The following is a 22769-nucleotide window of genomic DNA, read 5'->3' as shown; positions in this document are numbered from 1 at the left end:
CGGCTGTGGTGTAGAAATTTATCCAAAAATAGAAAATTGTTCACAGGACGCTTGCATTACGAATTTCGCCGAGACCAGTTAATAACTTGCACGGAGCACTAACAGGATTCCGAAAGTTGGTCTAAGTTGGCATCAAAACAATAACTTCACATTTTTTACGTAGACTTACCTCGTATTTATTAAATATTGATGAGATGGTGTTACGTTTGAGATCTTTCTGTACGTTCAAACCAGTGTTGTCTATGATGAAAATAAATACTGTGCCTTTTACGTGATGACCTATACACGACGGCCCTGCTACTTCTAACGTCGCGAAAAGAAGCTGCTTCTATTGGGGCGACCCGACCAGGTACCTTGCGTGGCCTCCGGAACACAGCCTAATTTTCTATGAACAAAATAGAAAAAGATCGAAGGATATAAGACTCTTTATGGAAGTCTGCGGGCGTGGTGTAACCAATGTATGTAACAATGCATTAGACCGAAAACAGCACCAATAGACAACTCATTGTAGGACTATCATACGTGGTGCTTAAATATTGTACGTTACAGGTTAGCAACTATCATAAACGCTAACTTTGTAAAAAAAATACTGCTGCGTATGTATGCTCTTCAGTTAGCTGTGGAAACTAGCATATAACAGTGAAGAAAACATGCGATATCAGGGCACTTCCTTTTTCGTTGAAATATCGCCTCGAGCTTCCAGCGCGTCACGACAGATTGCTCCGTTGTTCAGTTACTTGTGGCACTTAAAACTTATCCTACCATCGGGATAGATTGTTTTCTGCTTTATGGTAAAGAAATTAAATGACAGAGACGCGGGAACCTCTAGAGGGTTTCTTAGCTAATGGTTGATTTTTTGTTCACAGTTTTGTTGGTTTACAAGGTTGATTCACAGTTTAGCATGGCCGCTTCGCTTATTATTATTGTAAATGGATTTTCCGTTTGTTAGAGACTTGAATCATACTTACATGTGGATTAACATTCGTAGCATCAAGATGGTAAAATGCAACACAAACAACGCGTGACACTTGCAAGTGTCACCCTTTATTTCTCATACAATGGACACTGTTTGTGTACTTGTTTTCTTTTTAAGTCTAGGCTGTTATTTGAAAGATAACGCAGATTTTTAACTTACCGAATTCATAGATAAAAAATTTACCCGCACTATTGTATAAGCTGGACAGCCGACAACCGTCCGCTGGCTGGCTGGCTGTAGGGAGTATTGAAATATCTAGTCCGTTGGCCATCGCTGGCCCACTGAGACTCACCAGGCAAACGTTAATAACTTCATCAAAGAGATGACGCTCAAGGGGACCCTCAGTAATTGGCGCCCGATCAAAACCCGCAAAGAGTGCAGCGCTCGCCATGTACAACAGCAGCGTTTAGCGGGAAAACTTAGCTTCTGAGTGTAGCCTTTAACAGCAAGTACAAGGTGTTATCGCTTACATATGTGAAGTATCTAGAACATGGTCGTCTGAACAAGGGAGCCACTGACCCTACCTCCGAGCCCAAATGCCTCTTACATAGGTTGACTTATTCAAAACTAAAGTGACATTTTCATGACGTTTATTTATTCATTTACACTCGTCGGCCTCCTTAACTGCCATACCTACTACTAACAATACCGGTGTGTAAACTATTTTCACACAACAAAATTTTTCAAACGATTCAGAATTATACATTCTGGTTGATGACGATCTTGCGGATAGTCTTTCAACGATAGTGGGTATTATGAAATCCTTCAGTTGAGATTTGTCGGCCAGAATCGCTCATCCAGGTTTACATAGTCGCCATTACGGGAAGCCTATTAGGGACAGTACTGCTGTCGAGGAGGGTTACACGAATCAGCCACGTAGTCATATCAGAGAACGTAATCATAATAGTAGCAAGTTAGTTTCCTGTATAATTATAGATCGTATGATCGTAGTAGAGCACCCGTAAGTGACACTTTTCGAAATGACGATAAAGAAATATTGCCGAAACTATATACTCCCAAGCATTAAATGGTTCGGGCTGATTATGCCCAGATACAATTGATTGAGTTATTGTATTTTTCAGTTAGTGCGCAATCCTGGCCATAAAATAAATATATCAACAGCGGCAGCTGTTATGGGTCTCATTATCGATTTCGTACGAATGGTTATCATGTAAGCGTATCTCCACTTCGTTTTGCATAGAAAGCCGCGTCGCGCTGCTTAGCTATCCTCGAAAAAAATTACGAGATGCCTTGCGCTACCTAGACTGAAAGCACATCAGAAACGTCTGTCGTCCACTATGCTTGGCCAATGTAATTTTATTACGATTGCTATTAACTACTATATAACTCATTTTCTAGGCTAGGTTCGAAGGAAACAGATGCCATTTGAACCTCATGAGCCTCAGCGGTGAAGCGGCTTTTTTCTTCTTTACTGTACGATCTGAATTGTAGGTTGCAGCGTTCATATTCTACGAGCGGCTTTCAAAAACATTCCTATAGGCATCGAGTAATAATACCATCTGATTGAACAAACAAAGTTCGAGAGCAGAAGTACAAGCGTTCCATTATCGTTACATCCTTTTCACACAACAGTTGAAACTGTTCCGCTTATTTTATGCGCATGATCGTTCGATGGCTTACTTACTTCTCTGCTAGCCAGTACCTAATTTATTTGTATTTAATCATTCATTATACAGCATTAGAATGTTGCCTAAAAAGGGAAAACAATATATATAACTAACCAATTTTCTAGTACGTTTTTATGCAGAGTGGTACTAATCAATTATTCAGAATCCCACGTAACCAAATACCATATATTACATAACAAGTCATCACGATGAGGTATCCGCGGCAGCTTTATATGAACACTTAAAGAACCTCCAAATTAGAACGACAGCTCAATCACCTTGCCAAACACTCTTTCAGAAGGGACCAATGTTTAACGAGCGTTCTCAGATATCGGGCCTAACTTTTAGATATTTGTCACGATAGTGTAGAGCAGGCGCGGGATAGAGTCCAGAAAACGGGTAACGTCCTTTGTCAGGTGTATTTAATTATTTAGCTTACCACCGCGGGGAGCCGTCGCGATGAGATGCAAGGCCTCGTATTTGCCGTATGTAGTGTTTCTTAGATGCCGTAGTTTTCGGTAAGGTAATGACATCTATCATCCATTTCGTTTACCTATGTCGGCAACGAGGCTTTCATCCTTGTATACTTTGCTGTCGAGGTCTATCGATATGAGTGGAAGGTGAAAAAGTTTCAAATTGAACGCCTTCCTGTGACTAACATTGTCCTGGATGTGTCCCGCGATTATCCCGTTTGAATTTGATTGGCTCGTTCGCTTCCGAAAATAATTATTTTCCTCCTCGGGAACTGGTTGAACTAATGGCGGAAATTTGTAACGATCGAGGTAAACATCGGATGACATGACCATTGCTCCTAGAGTGGCGGGATCAGCTAGGGCCTGGAGATAATAGGCGCAAAGCAAAACGTACATCAGTTTCAGAAGTTTGTCCACTATGCAGGTCTGTCACTCTGTTCTCAGGCCCATATATCTAGAAAAAGCATAGTGGTACAATTTCCGTCTAGTGATTTGATAACAACGAAATGTTTGTTTGAAAATACTAAAATGTTTCGGATCGATTATGATGACATGCATGCATGCCGAGGGTAGGTCAAGTCGAACTAATATACCGAGCACCGTTACCTGTGGCGACGCATGCTGATAGGGCAGAGAATGCATATTGTAGATAATGACAATTATCTAAATAAGATAGTATAGTTGTTTACTCAAAGAATATTTTATGGGCGGGGCGAAAAAGGCATCGCGTATCTATAGAATAAATTTGTGTTCGATATGATTTACCGCTTGCGTACTTTCCTATACCGTTCTGCCCAGACTTACCTCGGCGTTTACTGGTTCAACAATCGAATATTCCGGTAGAGGCTGCTGCCGTTGGTCTTCATGGTGATATTGGTATTGACGGGCGTATGGTAGCTGTGGCAACATATACCCATAAATCAGCGTTGAAGCACCAACGTCTACAGGATCGTCTACTTGAACATAGGACGGAGATGTATCTTCAGGTTTGAGACTTGAAAAGCTATTGGGAGCTGTCAAGACTAACGTTCTATCTTTGGGCGGCTCTTTTCTTTGTTTTTTCTTCTTTAGCCGATATTGGCTTCTGTCTCGCTGTGCTAGAGGTTCCCAGGGTGACTTGACTTGCGGTTGAGCTTGTTTAGCGTCCTTACTATGAAACGTCTCTTGATTCAACTGCTCAATTTCTTGAAGTTCGTCAGCTAGATTTGACGGCGATTCGTAGTTGCTGTTAACCCGTTCTTGCATTTCGGTGCTTGCAACCTCCGTATACTCTTCTTTTCGATCATTAACAAACGGTAACGGTGGCGGCAAGAATGGAGAACTTGAGCCGATCGGCTCCTTTTCATCAGCTTCCACTTGTTGTCTGGCGAGCAAGAAACGGATGAATAATAATTCACGCTTAGACAGACGGAGCATGACATAATGGAGAGTTTAATGTTCTCTTAAGTTATTGATTACCGTATAGAAAGGGTCACGGAATATGCCCAGACGTTGTCATGGGCCTGGACACTACAGGCATTACTTTCAGAGATCTTTGCCATTGTACGATCAAGATCGTTCTCTAATTTTAAGGTGCCATATTTCTATGGAAGTTCGAGGTCTATAATGCTCATAATAGAAAAATCCCCTAATTCCCTAGCCTTTTGGCCCTAACGAAGATAATTAACGTAAGCGTTTTAGCTAATAGTTACGTTTACGTATTCGAGTATATATTTAGGTCTACCGTCCAGTATTGTACGTCTTGTTTTTGCTTTTCTATAATGAAGCAAAAAATTATTAAATTCGCAAAAATTGGATCATAAAAGCTGTAGTTAAGCGGAATGGACGGGACAGATATTTAAGCGCCAGTTAGCAGAGAGCCACGCCGTGATTTTCCCATCCATTAACGCAGATAGTTCCTGTCGCCATCTTAAAATTGCGAAAGTTGTTCCTTTTCTTCCTGGGGTTATAAATGACATACTACCAGGTGACTTATTCTAGCTTGTCAAGCAATTTCATAATAATTGTATACCATTACTTCAGTATCGGCGTTAGGTTAGTCGTGTGGCGTAAACGTTTTATTGATGGAAAATATGCTTGTACTTTTTAATGTGGCTAAAGCTGTAACAAAGCATTCTCTGCAGATGTTTGGCCAACATTTAGCCAACTTAGCAAACAAAACCCCTTAAGAAGAGTTTATTTAAAAAAATCTTTTAAAGCTAATATAAGTTAACAGAACCAATTAGCAGCTCGTATTTAGTAATACAGAATGGGGCATTCAAATTCGGACAAACTTTGACTGGCTGTTTGCCGTAATTCACACGCGTTTATCCGTTCTTCGTCACAGAAAAAATAAATCTTTCTAGAGTAAAACAGCACTCTCATCATGGTAACAGCAGTGCGCTGTTTTCGAAATTTAAGTGTGGGTCAGACATTGTACAATTTTTCTGTGTGAACAAACCCCCACTTCTGGCAAGAAACTTTCCTTCTAACCCAAAAACGACTACCTACTTTATTGCGAGCTTTCAAGCGGCTTCCGAAAAATTTGGAGAAGACGTTCGTGAGGCGAAGCAGAATATCCTTAACAGAGTTCGGATTTGAAAAGCTCGAAAATTAATCAAAACGGATTAAAACGGTACACCTGAGCCCTTGGTAAACGAGGGCCGTTTTGAAGGAGAGAACATCAACTGCCAAACCCCAAGCGTTTAGCCATCTTGAAATACTTTGCGCTTTTTTGTACCCTTGTAGCCATTCGAAGGCCTTGTGTTTTTGGGACCTTTGACCTACTGCGAGCCAAAGCATATTACTCTGTTGGTATTTCTTGTACATATCGTGTTTATCCCGGGTTTACATCTAGCAGTATTGCTTGATTCGTGGTCAGTGTTAAAATGTTATTTGCGGACTAGAAAAGGACTATTTTTAAACTGACATGTTCCCTATCGAGGTTGTGATCGCAACAAAATGGCGGTCGTACAAATTAAAAATAACCATCAGGAATGACCTAAAAAACCTCATCTTTATCCATTTTTGTTTAGATACAGTTCAGAAAAAATGTATAGGAAGAAATGTATATTTAGATGCTCTACCCTATATACCAAGATGGAGGGGCGGCGGAGGGAGAGGGGGAGAGAAGGATTGTCCCGTTGAACTAGCGGGAAACTTAGTTTTAAAATCTACAGATAGTTGCTTCTATAACCTTGCGAAAATACGTTTAGTGGAGTAGGCTGTGCATGGTTTGTTTACTACTGACATGAATGGTAAATTAATTAATGAACTGATATTGGTGCGAAAGCTGCAAGGAACAATGCATACGAGTGGCTTCAGTGAGATTTGACACACATATAGCATCCCAAAAAGTCGAATCAAAATGTACATACATTAACATAAGTTAGCATATATCATTAGCGAGCAAAGGTTAAAATCGTCTGCGTCAATCGGCCGTCTCAGACAGTTTACTATCAAAGAATAAAAGTAGCCCTTTTTTTTTTTGCTTATTTCTCTCATAGCTGCAAAAGCGCTCTCTTAATTAGGCTCATTTAGGCCATTCATTAGCTAGTCTATGATTTATCTACTTTCAAAAATTCCGTAGGTACCAACGGAACTTATCCTGGCATACGGGCAGACAATGACTTCGCCATTAACCAATAGTTGTATGTCCAGATCACACTATAGAAAATGTGGCTTAATACGTCCAGTATCGCCAGTAGACGGTTCACTCACGAACCAGTTCTAATCGGATCAGTTATAAGTAACAAGTGATATTGTCGAAAAGTAGAACGGCAACATCGATTGGCGGTAAATCGTTACCATGATGCTATTTGCCATTTTATTTAGCCGTTATACAATGACACTCAGGCAGGTATCCACAAGCTAAACAATAGGAACTAGTGCTTCGAGCATAAAAGTCACTTTTATGCTTGTAACATTTCTGTAGAACAGTAATATTTTCGTAATGGTATTATTACAAAGACAAGGTTATACTATGTTACAGACAAAATCCTTGGTCGTACCATGCAAAATGGCCTATTCGTATATTTGTGTGTTTTCATTTGCATTAACGCCTCTGTTCGTAGAATAGGCCAGGCACATCATGTATCTGCTCAAGACTGTGTATTTTCAGAATGTTCTTGGGTCCCTTTATGTGACTATTGTAATTAAAATCTACACACTTTTATAGAATGAAGTGGTCCTATGGTGGTCGCTTGTAAAACGCATAAGGCGGAAAGCGTGACTGCACATACGTGCACGAATATTATTGAATCGTGCAAATTAAAGGTAAAGAATTTTAGGAAGAGCGAAAAAGATAGAAATGATCAATTATATGACCTAGAATACCTATATAGGCAGTTCGTTCAGGAATAGCATTTTGATACTTTCCAGATCTGTTTTTTACGATACTCAAAAAAAGATGTGCCACCCATACACAGTTCGCTAGCTAGAATTCGTCATTTACTATTAGTTAAGGTTATTCATCGTTCATATACGTGTTAAGTCAGCACACAGCTAAAAAAAGCTTGCAAAATCTCTAGTATATAGAGATTCGATCCCAACCTCGTAAACCAAACTCTGTTAGCCTCTTACTAAGCTCAAACACTGCCTGTATCGACTAGATGCGTTCTCAAGTCTTTATATGTATTTACTCACGCTATAAAAATATCTAACAGAACGCCATTCAAATGTACAGTTTCGAAAGAACAGCTCACCCTCTGCTCGCGCTGTCTGATAGACTGAACGCGTTCCGATTCAGCTGCTTCGACCGATCTTCTCATAGAAGCCTGCATGTTAAACGGTCGCACTAGTTAGTCTATCTAGTATGCTATTGATCACTTATCACACTGAAAACGCCAGTTATTAAGTAAGTCGCCCTCACCGAATATTCATGCCAACAATAGTCTTCTTAAGCTCTGATCTAATGCAAGATCGAGGAACTATGTTGCTGAGCGCCCTTATCAGACTTGCATCACGCGAAGAAAAACAAACAATCGCGGAAAGAAGGAACCCTCGGGGCAGGTAACGAACAATCTCAATCAAGACCGCCAAATTATCGGCTACTTCGAAAATGAAGTCAATGGCTGTCTTTGCCGAAGTGCTATTATCACTGTCGACATGGCTCCATGCGGATTAACAACCACCAAAATTTGATTACTATTTTTCCGGTACCCAATACACGTCCAGTTTAGTTCTCGTAGTTAATCTTCTGTAATACGTACCCTCAGCAATCATATGAAAGCGCAAGCGTTTTATACGTTCGGAACAAAGACGATTATCTTGCCCCTTTTTTGTGCTAAGGAAATTTAGGAGACGCCTAAAATTCATTTACCGGGTTTCAAGTTTTACTACATAAGAAAACTAAGGTTAATGGGTTAGAGCATAGAACAACCAGAATTAGAAAAACCTTCATCAACTGTCCAGCGGAAATTATCTGCTTGGAACACTGTTAGCGTGATTCGAATACATGTCCAAACAGAGGCGAAGATCTTCTATATACCCATTAGCGTTGAAGACAGAACGCAAGCAACTAGAGAGAGCATCTAGGAGCAACTAGGGAGAGATTAATATTGACTTATTTATTCATTGATGGTAATATCATAATCGTGATTGTTTGTTGCTTTCGGTGCGTCATCCTCGTTCCTGGATAGATATAGATTCATGCCTCACAAAACGACACTGCAGTAATACACCTTTATACGTAAATCTTTATAATTCTATGTTATAATTATGCTAGTATATAATATAAATAATTCCTTTTTATGTAAATATATAGAAATTATCTTTTTAAAAGCTCTCTACGGTGGTTAACAACTTTAGTTACTATCGTGCACGTTCTGCAGATTCTGGCGCGTCATTATCCGGAATGATAGGATATTAAGTACTGAATCGAAAGATATAGGTCTTTTCTGGAAATTATACTAAAAAAACTAACTAATGTCTGTTAGTAGCTAAAGTACTTGGTTTGTCGTATGCCAATGATTAGTTACCAGCGTGGACGGCTATTTTTAATATTAGAAGCTAGAGCCGTCCACATCTCACAGTGCGTTATGCCTATTTAAAACAAATATTTCGGACTTTTACCTTCGGCGCTGCCATTAACGTAACGTTGATGGCTAACCCTTTCCAAGACGGAGTATACCTATGCCCGATTCGGAACCGAGACGACCTCATATATTCCTAAGTTTAATGGATACGTCTGTAGTTGTTTTATCTTGTTGAAGATCTGGGCTGATTCAGAATGGACCTTGAAAGAGGTATCGAGAATCAATATTAGTGGACTCGACGGGGTCCAAATGACGGGACTGAGCCTCAAGCTCAGCTCAGGGCGACATTATGCTCTAGTGGTACTGGTCGTACGTAAAGCTGTATTACTCAAACTCTCGACGAAAAGGAACAGCTCAATGGATAGACACGCTACTGCTTATAATGCTACGACGCTCAAGTTGCGGAAGTCTAGCACATATCTATCGGGTCGGTTTCTCTATTCAAGGCCATTGCCGCAACTGTCGATCTTAACTGAACGACGAAAGGTTCATCTCCTTCGTTCGATGTAATGTATAAATTGATAAGCTTCACATCATTACCATGCTATCTATATGTTTGAGTTTTACAGACAACATTGCCGTTTGGCAATGCGTAACAGGGTTGACCCCCAGCACGATATGTGTCTGCGGCCGGATCTGAACCTATGCTAGCATTTGTAGCTAGGATCAATAGCAAACACGCTTCTCAGTAAGCTGTCACGATAACGCCGGTACGACACTATCGCCTACTGTTGACCCTTTTGTTGTGATCATAGGTATTCTAGTATTTGTTAGATAGACGAGAAGTACAATCAATGAAAAGGTCGACCATGGCCGGTCAATAGGTCGCACCAGCAATGCGTCCAGTGTTTTTCTTTAAATACGTTTTTTTCTCTGCTACTGTTGCATTATATAAAACTAGAGTCTAGAATCAAGAACCGTTGTAGCGGTTGATTTCTTGGGGGTATTCGCATCCAAGTAATTAAATTTATGAGGCAATGCGTGCTTGTGTAGTCTTCAGCTACAGGAACGCCACACCTGGAGGTAATGAACAGCGTCAAATTTATTAGTTGTATTTTTCACACTCTTTTTTCTTGATTAAAACCGTTCGTCCCTCAAGCGGTTTGAATTACCCATAAGGGTCTGCCGTAATTTCCCAATCTTTTTACCGATAGTTAATCGCTAATGCTGTTTTGGTCCGTGGCCGGCCACGTTGTCTTCGCTTGCCATTACTATTCATTTTGACATTCTGTGCATATATATATATACATAATTGCTCTATTTATTCTATGTTCGTGTTCGGTCAGTATGACATTAACAAAGGAGTGTTTTCCAGCCCAGTTGGGCACTCGCATCGATTTAGCAGCAGCTATAATCAAAATCTCGAGAAACGTCCAAATCAACGGATGGTTTTTTACGTGAATGATCAATATACAAGAAGGATAAAAAGAGGGTTTCGTCACGGCTGCATAACTCCCGTCTCGTGGTTATTACATTGTATCAGTCCAACGGCTTCAATGGACACAATTTATGTAGATTTACTAATTCTTCTTTTATGCTTAAATTTATTTCGCTGGAGAGGCACATGAATACGGAACCCTGAAGACATGTAGATCACTCATATATACTTATCCTGTAACTAAGTTGGTAAAAATGAAGCTATTAACATACAAATCCAACGCTATCTCTAAGTATCACCACTTTTTCCTGTTTTATCAATGTCCATGGCCAGTTCTTCATTTACGAGCCACAACCCACTCTATCTCTTCACATATTCAGTGTACCGAAAGTCTTGATTAGCGGGTTTTGTCCGACCTAAATCAGCCATTTTCCGTGCAAGAATTGACGATGCTTTTATAATCGTTGAAGGTTCGCTTTGGCAAAAACAGTGCAGATTAAATTAAAAACTATCAAGTTTGCCATTTACATTGTAATAGCAGTGTATCACAAGCGCTAAGCGATTAGAGAAATTATATTACGTATTAAATAATAACGTTCAATATGAGTTTCTCGTCATTAAAATGGGGTTTGTTTAAAACTCAGTCTGCGTGAATTTAGGGCAAATTCAGGCGAACGTTTGCACCAGTCGTCAGTGGCTACGCAAATCGGAAGATTGTATAAAAGAGTTTGGAAAGATACTTGAAATAAAAACAACCTGCCTCATTTTTTGTGTAAATTAAAGTATGAACTTCTTATGCCACAGTTAGAAAAGGCATACTTTGAAGTTCAGTCTGTCGATATATTACACTATAATAAATCTTTTCATTTATGATTATATAATTTTTTTGTAATGCTATTTCATTAGCTGAAATTACTATGTTGATGCTAGGACAATCTGCTGGTACGCCATTTGACAAAGACACTTATATTTGAACGAACTTTCCAAACAAAACCCGTTCTTTCCGTATGTACGTAGAATACATTATAGGTAATTTAAGACTGAGCCTGTACCCTTAGTGCTATATAATAGATGTGCATTATTTGTACATCTTATTAAGCCGTTTAGGTGGATAGCCTTACACGTTTAATAGCTGCCCACGAGGACACAACAATTCCATTCCGCACTTTTTCTGGAATAACTTAATTACCTTCTCTTTATGCAAATGAACTATTTCATTATCCAACACTGAGCATTTGTAGGAACATGCCTCTGTTGTGAAAGAGCGTCTGATTAAACTGCGAAATAAGGTCTCATTGATGATAAAAACACTGCTTGTGCTTCTTGTATAACGCTTGACAATCGATGGTCTATGCCATCTCCTTGTGACCCCCTTTTCGCCGCTTGAAATAACCAAAGGTTTTCTAACCAAAAGCTTAGAAACTTCACTACAGCCGAATGGTCGCGGAACCGGAACGTGAGCTAAGCCCATTAAAGCTGCAGCCCATAAAGCAGTACGGTTACGCTAGATAACCCCAGCTAAAAAGTGTTATTCAGACGACGACAGTAACATACGATGTTTTCTTTCGTCAGAAGCATCGTTTCTGCATCCATGGCACTAGCATTTATTGAAGTTAACCTAGTCAGTGTGTACACAGAACAATATCGAAAAACAGTACTCTCTATAATAGCAGCGATCACTTACTGTTAATCGTATTCTATCGAGCTATAACTGGTAAGCTAGTATGATAATTATACCTTGCATTGGGTCCACAAACGTTGTACGTATGTACATCGTTACCTCAAATATTAAATATGCAATACGTTTTTCTGGGTGTGGCACCCTTTAGAAAGGTTCTACCACAAACGGTGCGCTGTCGTACTCTTGTTTCTTTTGCTTATTTGAACGATGCCAAGCTCTTCTTTTAGCTATGGATGATGGTGATGGTAAAGGCCACGGTTGAACGCTGTACACAAAACACTATGTTTCGGAAAAAAATGTAAATCATTTTTAGTTTTTGTATCGGCACGTCTCGTTTCGGCGTCGCACTGCTTTTAGAGCATGGCGCAAACTATTTCGTTATGAAATCCGTACAGTTAGCAACTTATACGGCTAGATAACCAACGGATACGTATATAGCACAAGAGAACTCAAAAAAAAACAGGACTGTCCTGTGTGCAAGTAACCTAACTCTACGTTTCACTGTCACGTCAAAGGGCGTTAGTGGCTACCCGTAAGTGGACAGTCTAAGTTATTCCTCTAAATAAAAAGAAAAATGGTTATCGTAAAACCACGCAGAGCTATTACAAATACGCAAATCTGTACCCTAATAACTAGACGTATTAAGTTGCTAGTTTATTAGTATTGTGAAACATCTCGCCACGTCACATGGCGACAACATTACCTGTGTATGTATCCAGATCATCTGCATGCATCAGGTGCTGAGACAACTTTTAAATAGACACCAAACGCTTTCCTTAGCGCAGCGAGCGGTAACACTGACCTCCGCCATTCATTTGTCCTACATATAATGTGCGAGGTCTATTGGAAGAAACAGTACTAATAGTGATCGTAATAGCAAATTAGTAATAGAACGCTAATTAACTTATGAAAACCATAAAAGTAAACGTTATTCTACGACGACATCTGCGTCATCTCCACTTTTCTTGTAAGCCATTCGAGCGAAGCTTGGAAATAGTAAGCATTTCTCTGCAGGTTATGTAGTTACCGACCGAGAAAATCACAACACCTCCGCCTAACCAGTCAGAGCCCGTTCCTTTTTCTTATAGGCTGTTCAAATTTGTGACCTATAATTAAATAATGCAATACTAACTTTCCACCAATTACAAAACTTCCGCTTTGTCAGCGCCATTTTACTGGCTACAACCCTTGAAAAGCCCTGAAGGTTGTCGTTGTCGGCGTACTAGTTGTAACGGCGTGCAGATTACTTGACTCAATCTTATCTTGTTATCTCTTATATTTTTCAGTATTCTATTGCGGTAGTCAGGTTGCACCCTAAAATCGCTTGTAAACCAGCACTGATTGCGCTAGCGAAAAGTTCGAAAAACCCTTCTTAGAATACATAGAAGTTAACTAATAGTGTATGTAGGTCTCCATTAGCTAGTCCCTTAAGATACGTGAATAAATTTTTTCCTACAAAAATATTCATTACCTGTTGAATCCTCAATTTGCGAAGCCTTATTTATTTTGTCATCTGCTTCGAGCGGCTGACCATTTCGTTTTTGTTTTGATAAAATAGGGAAAAAATGATTTATTATTAGCGCATCTAGTTAAAAAATTGCAATTGTAGTCGGCATTGTGAACGGACACAGATTTCAATACAGTTAGTTGCCGATAGATGGCGCGCACGACAGGAAAACTTTACCGCTATAAACAACAAGCTATAGCAACAGCCAAAGGAAGCCTTAGTAAAGAGTCAGATATGTTTTATTGAAATCGGTGTTCATAACGAGAAGTTTATGGGCGAAATCCAACGTTTTGCGTTTAGCGTTGTATAAAAGCTTCATTTTCATTTATTTCATTAGTAACATTGCGATCTCTCATGTCCGGATGGTATTTTGTGTATTAGCCTAATGCTGTCCTAGACGTCTAACACGTCAAGGTCCTGTAATTAACTTCAGGAAGGGCAGGAAGTGGCACAGTGGTGGAATGTCGCGACTAAAGCTTACGATTGGATGATTTCTAAATATAACTGTCGTTGTTTACACAAACCATATAGCATTCATTCATCGAAAGTAAGTTAAAATTACCCACCAGCTTTAGCCAACAGCGAATAAACACTATATAATTTTGTATAAACAGTAAGACAGGTTTCTCATCAATGGCGTCGTCTTTGCTCCCTGGAAAGGTCCAGTTTTTCAAGCACAGGCTTAGCCAGCCAACATTCAAACCACCGTTATCGAGGACCATCTACCATAAGCGACAAAAAGGTTATTCCAATTCAACCGAGTAGAAACCTCATAAAGTGATTTCTCCTATTACAAATTAAAAATTTAGTAAAAAGCTTTGATTACGAAAAATGCTATTTACATAATTAGAATAGATTATTATTATTATTGAACCTTTCTGATAGATCACGTTCCATCACTGCAATAGGCCATTATTGATTATTCGGAAATTACCACACGGATTTCAAGTGACGATTCCAGTCAACAATGCGTGCGGCATCCTAAGTTTCGACGTAGGCCAAAACATGATCCACCGAACCATCACGGGGATTTCGTTGATGACTCCTGCACGAAATCAATCATCTACGCAATAGAGGTCCATGAGATGCAACATCAGACGAGCAGAAAAAACCAGAACTGGGCCCTTGCGTATGTAAAAGGCCTAGATATTTGCTAAAAACCATACTTGCAACGGTCTGAGCTGCACGGAAAGACATCGCTGGGGAATGTCTATCATTGATATAGATCGGTTCATGCGGATGGCAACTTCTGATCGTTATTTTGCCTACGAGGGTATAATGCGGAAGCATAATATAATGCAGATTCTCAGAGCCAGCGACTTTTTATAATGATTACACTACCATTACTGTTGCCGCTGCAGTTACTATTAACACAAGTCATTTACATTTAGGTTCGGCACGTGCTAAAGCATAACGGCAAAAATGCCAGGTTGACACGTCGGAAAAATGACTACGGACCATGCTGCGGAACTGAAGGACAAAAAATGGTCGAAACATTGAAAACTTGTTTCGCGACCACTTTTTTGTACCATCTGGTGGATTTCTATAGCACATCAGACGCAGAATATGCTGACAAACACATATCCAGCCGAAATCAATGTCTGACAACAACAGTCCGCCTTCTAGAAAACGTAATGTTATTATCGTAGGTTTTTAAGTAGACTAACCTAGCATACATATACAAATATGACAAATCTACAGATTGATTGCTTTTCAATAATAAATAATCTACAAAATAATGTACTTTCCATCGTTGCCCATATTTTATGTGTTTCATTTTTTAAAAAATGCACCGCAATAGTATTTCAAGAATAATTATATAAACAAATTATATAACCAGGCCATTAGAACCGAGCTAAAATACAACATTTTACTCGTCAGATTGTTGTGTAACTACGAGATCCTGCGCAACGGTACATCAGGAGGAACTAAGCGGTCAGCAAAACGTTAACGTAAAAAGGTTTACTCAGACACAAAAACAAATGATGAGTAATTACGTGTGGATGAAACATAGGGAAAACCTGATGCAAGCAAAAATACAAGGTTGTAAGGAGTTTTAGCTGTATTTGGCCTATTATTGAAGACTGATTTCTCAGCTAATAAAGCTCAAGAGTCCTGTAATAGGGATGGGACGAGGATCGACTCCTTACGTGCCACAATGAAATTTCATAGAGAATCGTAAACATAGATTTCTAGCATCATGTGAGCTAGAGTCCTACTACCAATTAATGCTGGTAGGCTGATGATACAAGCAGGACCAACTGTTAAATTAGCGCACTCAAATAAGGCATGGCTAGCTAACAAAGCAAGGCAGAAAAAGATATTTATTATTAAATAATCTGTCCAGTTTTTTGCTTTATTTTTGGTTCAAAATCAAAGTCTCTGAAAAACATAGATCAATTTTTTTTACAGGCGTTTGTTGTAGCGGCTGTTAAGGACATGCAAGGTTGTATTTATATGAATCGTTGATGGTATCAGATTAACCGGCCACACGGCTACTGACCATAAGTAGAAGAATGGGCTGGGACTACGGATTTCAGGTTAGGAAGCCACCGTTATTGTTACCTAAATAACGGACTCCAAAGTTATGCCTATTTTGTAGAATTCGCAAAGTATTTTAAGCAAAAATACTCATTCGGATATCATTTACTTTTCGTATCGCATTGCTTCTTGATTTTGTAACAAAATGGCTGTTGTTTAAGGGGTCACAGGGTGAGCCATAAAGACAAGCCAAGGTGATTCGAGAATTTACTCTAGCTAACGATAATGTAAGCTTTCTTTATATATATATATATATATATATATATATATATATATATATATTTATATTGCAAATGTAATTGCCTCTTTAAATGTATTACGGAGCGTAGTTCAAGTTGATGCTACAAACGTTACAGCAAGTTTTCAGTCAAAGGATTCTTATCAGCGCATCAGTGTTCCACTCGCACAAAATAGGCGGTCGGTAGTACGTAATACATTGACTGGTATACAACCTGCGCAAAAAACCGGGTACATTAATTGTTCAGTCTTGGATTTAGGTTAGTTAGGAACAGAAGGCACAACGTGATCCCCATATTTTTCCTTTGTTCTTTACTGAAAAATGCAGGTTCTACTGCCCCCGCCACTACGATACATATACATACGAGAGCAGCTCATAGTGCCTCTGTAGCTGCGTTACCGCCTGCCTGTGCCGGCAACTAGAAAACTTAAAAAATTCGTCGATAGCAGTCACTAAGCCCAAGAATGGTAGCCAGGGAACAACCTCTTACGAACATGACGATTTCGATATTTAATTGCATCTTATGCGTTGTCATCATAGTAGAGAAGATCATGATTTTCGCTAGCAAATCATAGTCGTGTACATCAAATTTGCCAGTTATTTTGGAAATAACACTAGCTACAAAAGAACCGGGCATGAAATGATGATAATTAATCTACGATAGTTGCCTTCCATTTTGACGCTACGAAGTCGTATGCTCAGTTTATCGAATTCACATACATAACGAACATGTTTAACCCACTTTTCTATTTACAAATTTACATAAGCGTACGACTGATTGTTCGTACTGAAACCTGGTGGTCTGAGACAGAGGACGCCCAGTTAGAGATGCCACAATTTAGAGTGCAAATACAAAAACGATAAGCTACGTTTATAAGACAAAACATTAAGGTTAAAGCTAGAGTGTATTATTTATTAGAATAACTATAATAAAGAACCTATTATGTTCATGTAATCAGACTCGAAACGGGTGCAGGAATACAGGATATGATACCTACGGGTGTTGTTTATAAAAATTGTATGTGTGTCGTTTATGAGACCAACAGCAGCAACAATCCCTGCCCAATAGTGCCCCGAGCTTTACGTTTAGTGCTTTCGCAAAACACTACTACAAGCGGCTGGCCTTTAAGGAGAAATAAGCCGTGCCTAGGCCAGGTTTTGAGTCCAAACATCCCGCCTCATCTGATTTCGTATCTATAAGCTGACAGGTAAGTTACCAGCGAATTATCAGATCTAGAGCGACTCCTTCCTAGTCTTTTTCAGTAGTCGATTTAACCGTCCAAACCACCGCATCGATGCAAATATAGTTACTAGAAACTAAATAGAGTATACCTATGGTTAAACAAAACAGAATCTATGCACAGAAATACGTTAGAGTATCTCATAGGTGGCAAATCGACAGTGTTTAATGAAGAACACAACACCTATGGATAGTTAGCATCCTATTGACAATTAGCAAACATACTACTCTATGTATTGCAGTGAATACTATTGTTTTTACTAATAACATTTTCGTATGTATTTTACTTGCAGAGAAAAGACATCGACTCTCTTCATTTCAAGCGCTTCGTCGTTGGCAGGACTTCATCATCGCCATCGTCGTTGCGCTTCATTAGCGTCCAGCGATAGCTGTATGCTTATACGAATAGCCACTGGAAGATGCAGTAGGTATAAGTCATTACGGCACCTAATTCTTCCGACGATCCACACATCGATCGCGCTACTGCTACCAGAATTCTGTCGGAAAAAAAAACAAATAATCGTACAACAACAGCAGCAGTGATTTTGAACGTCGAATTTTCACTGTGTTCCCACACAAGTTACCATCTACTAACGAATTTGCAATTATTCCTATTCCTCGTCACTAACATAACAATCTACTAATCGAAACAAACATTCCCTATCTCAGATGGCCATTAACGATTGGATGTATTTAGTTGATCTTTACAGTAGCACGTTATATCTAACGTATACGTCTTTAAAACCACTGGCATTTATAGTAGCAAAAGGCTCACTGCGAAACGGACGCCAGTTCGACAAGGTTAACTTAGCAGATTTACTAACTGATATTGTTGAACAAATACTTTTAATAAAACAGACGAAAAAATTGAACGTGTTCAGGTTTACGTGTTCAACACGTTGTGTTCACACACGATTGTGCTTGTTTCTGGGGGCTGTTTATCGGTGGTAAGTTCAGCGTACGTCGCTTTTGATACGTTCCTTGTCTAAATCTAGAATTTGCTAGCGTTAATAGTCGGCCCATGTAAGTTCGAGTGTTCTTGGTGAAAAAATCACTTACGCTATTTTTTGTCAACTAATAGCGCCAGGCTCGTTCATCATTATTTTTCAGGTACAGAAAAACCTGCATACATAATATGCGCTTGCTGACTAAGGTTCCCAATGGCCATAAGCTACACTATTGTGGAGATTATCGTAGCGTAATAGTAGCTTACAACTGCAGTGTGTTAGAATTAAAAAAGTTAAATGAGTGGAGCATACTTATAGTTAGCTAACTTGAGCCAACATAGAATTTTGTTTTTGGTTGAGATTTGATTTTTGTGAAGTTAACATAACATGCAGCACTCAAGGAGCCTCGCCACCCGTTACATGGTCATTACATACAGATCTGATAAAGTATCTTGAGGCTATTCACGAGACGAACATTCCAGCAACCGGCGGAAAACGAAAATAGGGCTTTCCGCCCTAAGGGGCTCGAGTTCATTTGAACGCATGTTATCCTATTCTACAAACGGCAATAGTTCCCAGAAGCTAACTAGGTTTATTCAGCGCATATCATTAGCGCTAGAGGTCGGCAGCATAGAACAATATTTTTGTTAACGACAAATAGATATAATGAATTTTCAGCACAAACAAAACCAACCAGCTCCTTTATTTATTATAAATATTAAAGAAAAAAAGTCAATGGAAGCCCTTTTCATCTTTGTCCATGCCATTGGGTGTTTTCCAATAAGCCGGTAACATATTTAACATCTTTAACACGATAAGCGTTCACCAAGCCTACACATGTTTTATTTATATATGTATATATATATATATATATATATATATATATGGGACGGTGCCTTATCTCTGTCAATTTCGCTTTCTGTATCCCTTGTCGCTACACGCGTTCAGCCCCTCATTATGCTACTCGTGTAAAGGTTGCTTGTAGTATTGAATGAAGCTAGATTTTCCTTTGCTTGACTACATATAACGACAAGGTGTGACCTGTTACGATGAATCATAACGAGAATAATAGTTTTAACTTCTATTTTTTTAATTACTTATATTTATTATGATTTATATTATCTTATTATTTATATTATATTTATTAAATTCTAGAGAGAGAAAGTTGTTAACAACTTCCTGCCTCAATTTTTGTTTAGGCGACCATACATCATTGCGTATATGTAAGCTATTTACTTTTGTATACGGAAATGTTTGAGTTTTCGTTGCGAACAGTATTCTGTCATAAACAGTGCTTTCATCCCAAAGACTTTAGCATTAGACCAAGAATCGTTGTATGCGTATACGTACACATAATATTCACAGCCGCCCTTTCACCCGCGGACGTAATGTCTACTTTAAGCTAAATTCACCTAAGCAAACAAAGCGTATAGGTATTGAACAATATTAAGTATGAACATAGACTACTGGGCATTTCAAATACGTTGCTAACGGAAGGAAAACAGCGTACCCGTAGATGTCTATAGATGATGGAATGCCTAACGGCGATACCGGACGTAAAATCTGGAACATACAACTGGCTTTCTAAATCCTGAAGATGCCACAGCAAAGGTGAGTTTTGTCGTTCACTTGTAGCAATATAGCCACGATAATATAGCAAATATGGGCGATATTTGGGCATGCGTGCGATCGTCGTGCAGCTGAAACGGTTGCGCGCGATGCGAAATGCACGACACTAGCGGTAGCAAACAATTTTTTTTATAAAAAAGATTAAAAAAAAAAAATAGAATGAATCAAGAAGTGCGATTTTGCAGCTAGAGTACTATTTTGAAAGTCTCTTATATCTCATTTTTGTTAAGTTCGCTCAGTACTTAACGTGACATACGCCACTTTACAGAATAGCTTTGTATTGGAAGCCTTACCGCGCGAAAACTGCATCAAAAGTTTCTTTCGGAAGCTCATCGTTGTATTTCGTAAACACGTAGAGAGCCAAATGTAACACGCGGTTCCCATCCACTATGTCAGAACAACGTCCACTCCGTGCTTATTTAATCACGGCATAAAGAGTCCAGTCATCTATTTTGGCTGACAACAGTTTTCGAAGTTTCGCCTGTGTTAGTTTGTCTTCTAATTAGAGACACTAAAAATTCAAATCGCCAAGACATTGAAATTACACAAACATTACCTGAACATTACTGAACCAGAGTGGAAAAACAGTGCTGACAGGCGAGTGCCTTCCAGCGTGCTCGGAGTGAGCAGTATGATGTTAAAATAGGATAGTATTCTTAGGGGCAACGCTGTATTTAGTCTTAACGAATGGGTGTCCATCGTCATTTGTTGTTTAGGCTTTTGGTAATACGACGAGTAATTTTGATAATTTACTTGATTTAGCCAAAGGCTGAGCATTCTGATGTTTCGTTACACATAGCAGACATCTGTCTATCCATCAAGGAAATCGATCTCAAACTATCCACAAGGAAACAATGTTAATCAATGGACACCTGTCTGTAGTTTTCCATTCTTTCGTATATCATACATTCTTCAGGGCGATTTATTATCTTAACAGTATAACTGACTTGGGCACTGATACTGAACCCCTACAACTCGTACACTATTGTATTGCACACGCAGTATTGAACATACTGCCATCAAGAGCCTCCGACGATTACCTTTAATATGAAAAAAAAGAACTTTATCTGGATAGCGCATGCGGCACTGTGATTGCATACTAATACAATAGCAGGATATGCACATGAAAGAGCGAGAAAATATTGTTATGAGCTTTCAAGGAGCAGCATATTTTTTCAGGAACGAGGTTAGTAAGTTTACCTGAATGACACAGTTACCGAGAATACCGCTTGGCTTTAAAAAATTGGGACTTTGTGATTGGCCAGTTTCGTGGGTTGGGCATGACATATCGCTGCCATTATCCATATGCGATCCCTGTAACTACGTATTGCTGGAATACAAGGCTTCTTTGACCTATTGCAGAGTGCTCGCAACACTAAATGCTAAGACACTACTCACGTCTGTGTAGCTCTGTCGTAGATTTTGGGAAGTGCTGAAGGAAAACATCCACAGGTTAATTTAGGAGGCCATAGGAGATTCGTAACGTCCAAATCTATATTTTCCGACATTTCTTTGGGCGGAAGTATCTGTGGAAAAATTGCTCGGGGTAAAAGCATTTTCTTTCCTACGGCATAACGTAATTGTTGAGGATGTATGCTAGCGTTCTGGTGGTTGAGGAGCCAGCCGGCCAGAAAAGCCAAGCCCAGCTTCTCAAACAACATGCCGAGATCAAACAATTCAGACAGTTTCTGCGTGTATGATCGTTAAAAAACAAAGCTCTTTTGCTGTGTAGCCTTGGAAGGCATATGCGGAGCATACGTAGCCGTAGTTATCCCCTAACCGACTTATCCTTCGGCTGTGACATTCGATTTTTACGAACTAGATGTCACCAAAGACCGTACTCCCTTATCAGCATTTCCTCTTTTTGTTGATTTAGATGCATGTAAACACAAATACTCAGCAATTGCGTGGCGAATATTTAGCCTATGGATTTATTTATCAGCGCTAATTGTACCGAATCACTAGATGAACGCCTTACTGATTTATAATTTGCGTTTTCCGTCACAGCTAGTAACTTTCAACACACTGAATGCTGATTCGTGGTGTACAAACTCATTGCTTAGAGTTAGCTCTAGCAGAAAGTCGACGAACAGCCTGAACAAATCGCGTTGATCAGACGTACGAGTATATTAGTGCCGAGATGTAGAACTAACACCTTTTGTTCGCACTGACGTTATTACTCATCGAACATGACGTCAGTGATTTGCATCGATCCGTAAGCACGTTCATTAGTTTTTTGCACTATGTTAATCTGAGCAACATTTCCGAAACGCTGATGTTTGCACTATCCACCATATTACTAAACATGTTCCGCGTTAAAAGATCGTGAGCAAGGAAACCGGCGACAGTACGAAGTGGTGTGCTACTTCGCGTATCAAAGCAGCTAAATTATCGACTACTTGTCACTAGTCCAGCATTAGGACATTTCAGGCACTTTTTGTTACCGTCTGTGGGCTTTGTCTTCTCTTTCTGATAAACTATAGAACAAAATGCGAGTCACCGGTCCGCCTTTGGCCA

General features: G+C 39.4%; 1 protein-coding gene and 2 long non-coding RNA genes across 14 annotated transcripts in view; 1 reads left to right on the top strand and 2 right to left on the bottom strand.

The window, feature by feature from the left end:
• LOC111253084 (uncharacterized) overlaps nt 1–13274 on the bottom strand; it is a 25526-nt gene extending 12252 nt beyond the window's left edge. For all 4 annotated transcript variants that reach the window (XR_015329704.1, XR_015329703.1, XR_002674482.2 and 1 more), the window contains exons 1-5: nt 12854–13274; nt 12207–12429; nt 9129–10108; nt 7760–7831; nt 170–385 (exon numbers count right to left, since the gene is read on the bottom strand). This is a non-coding gene — a long non-coding RNA (uncharacterized LOC111253084). The remainder of the gene's footprint in view (nt 1–169; nt 386–7759; nt 7832–9128; nt 10109–12206; nt 12430–12853) is intronic.
• LOC111253071 (uncharacterized) lies at nt 1545–22769 on the bottom strand. Of its 3 annotated transcripts, none has more exons than XR_002674466.2 (4): nt 21651–22769; nt 3882–4440; nt 3044–3440; nt 1545–1822 (listed from the first exon to the last, which is right to left on the bottom strand). XR_002674466.2 is itself a non-coding variant. In XM_022811968.2 (3 exons), exons 1-3 carry the CDS (start codon nt 21911–21913, stop codon nt 3141–3143), a joined length of 1122 nt encoding a protein of 373 aa, XP_022667703.1. In that variant the 5' UTR covers nt 21914–22769; the 3' UTR covers nt 1545–3140. The 3 variants fall into 3 exon arrangements, 1 of the variants encoding a protein (XP_022667703.1); XR_002674467.2 differs by having other exon boundaries at nt 1545–1819; XM_022811968.2 differs by having other exon boundaries at nt 1545–3440.
• LOC147754731 (uncharacterized) lies at nt 13850–18713 on the top strand. 7 transcript variants are annotated; one of them, XR_015329710.1, is made up of 5 exons: nt 13850–15288; nt 15539–15617; nt 16070–16197; nt 17483–17644; nt 17970–18713. It is a non-coding gene; the product is annotated as an uncharacterized LOC147754731 (long non-coding RNA). The 7 variants fall into 7 exon arrangements; XR_015329711.1 differs by having other exon boundaries at nt 13850–14204; nt 14607–16197; XR_015329712.1 differs by having other exon boundaries at nt 13850–14786; nt 15049–16197.

The sequence above is a fragment of the Varroa destructor genome, unplaced genomic scaffold, assembly GCF_002443255.2.
Source record: "Varroa destructor unplaced genomic scaffold, Vdes_3.0 BEIS01000006.1, whole genome shotgun sequence".
Lineage (NCBI taxonomy): Eukaryota > Metazoa > Arthropoda > Arachnida > Mesostigmata > Varroidae > Varroa > Varroa destructor.
This window is presented reverse-complemented; position numbering and strand designations above follow the sequence as displayed.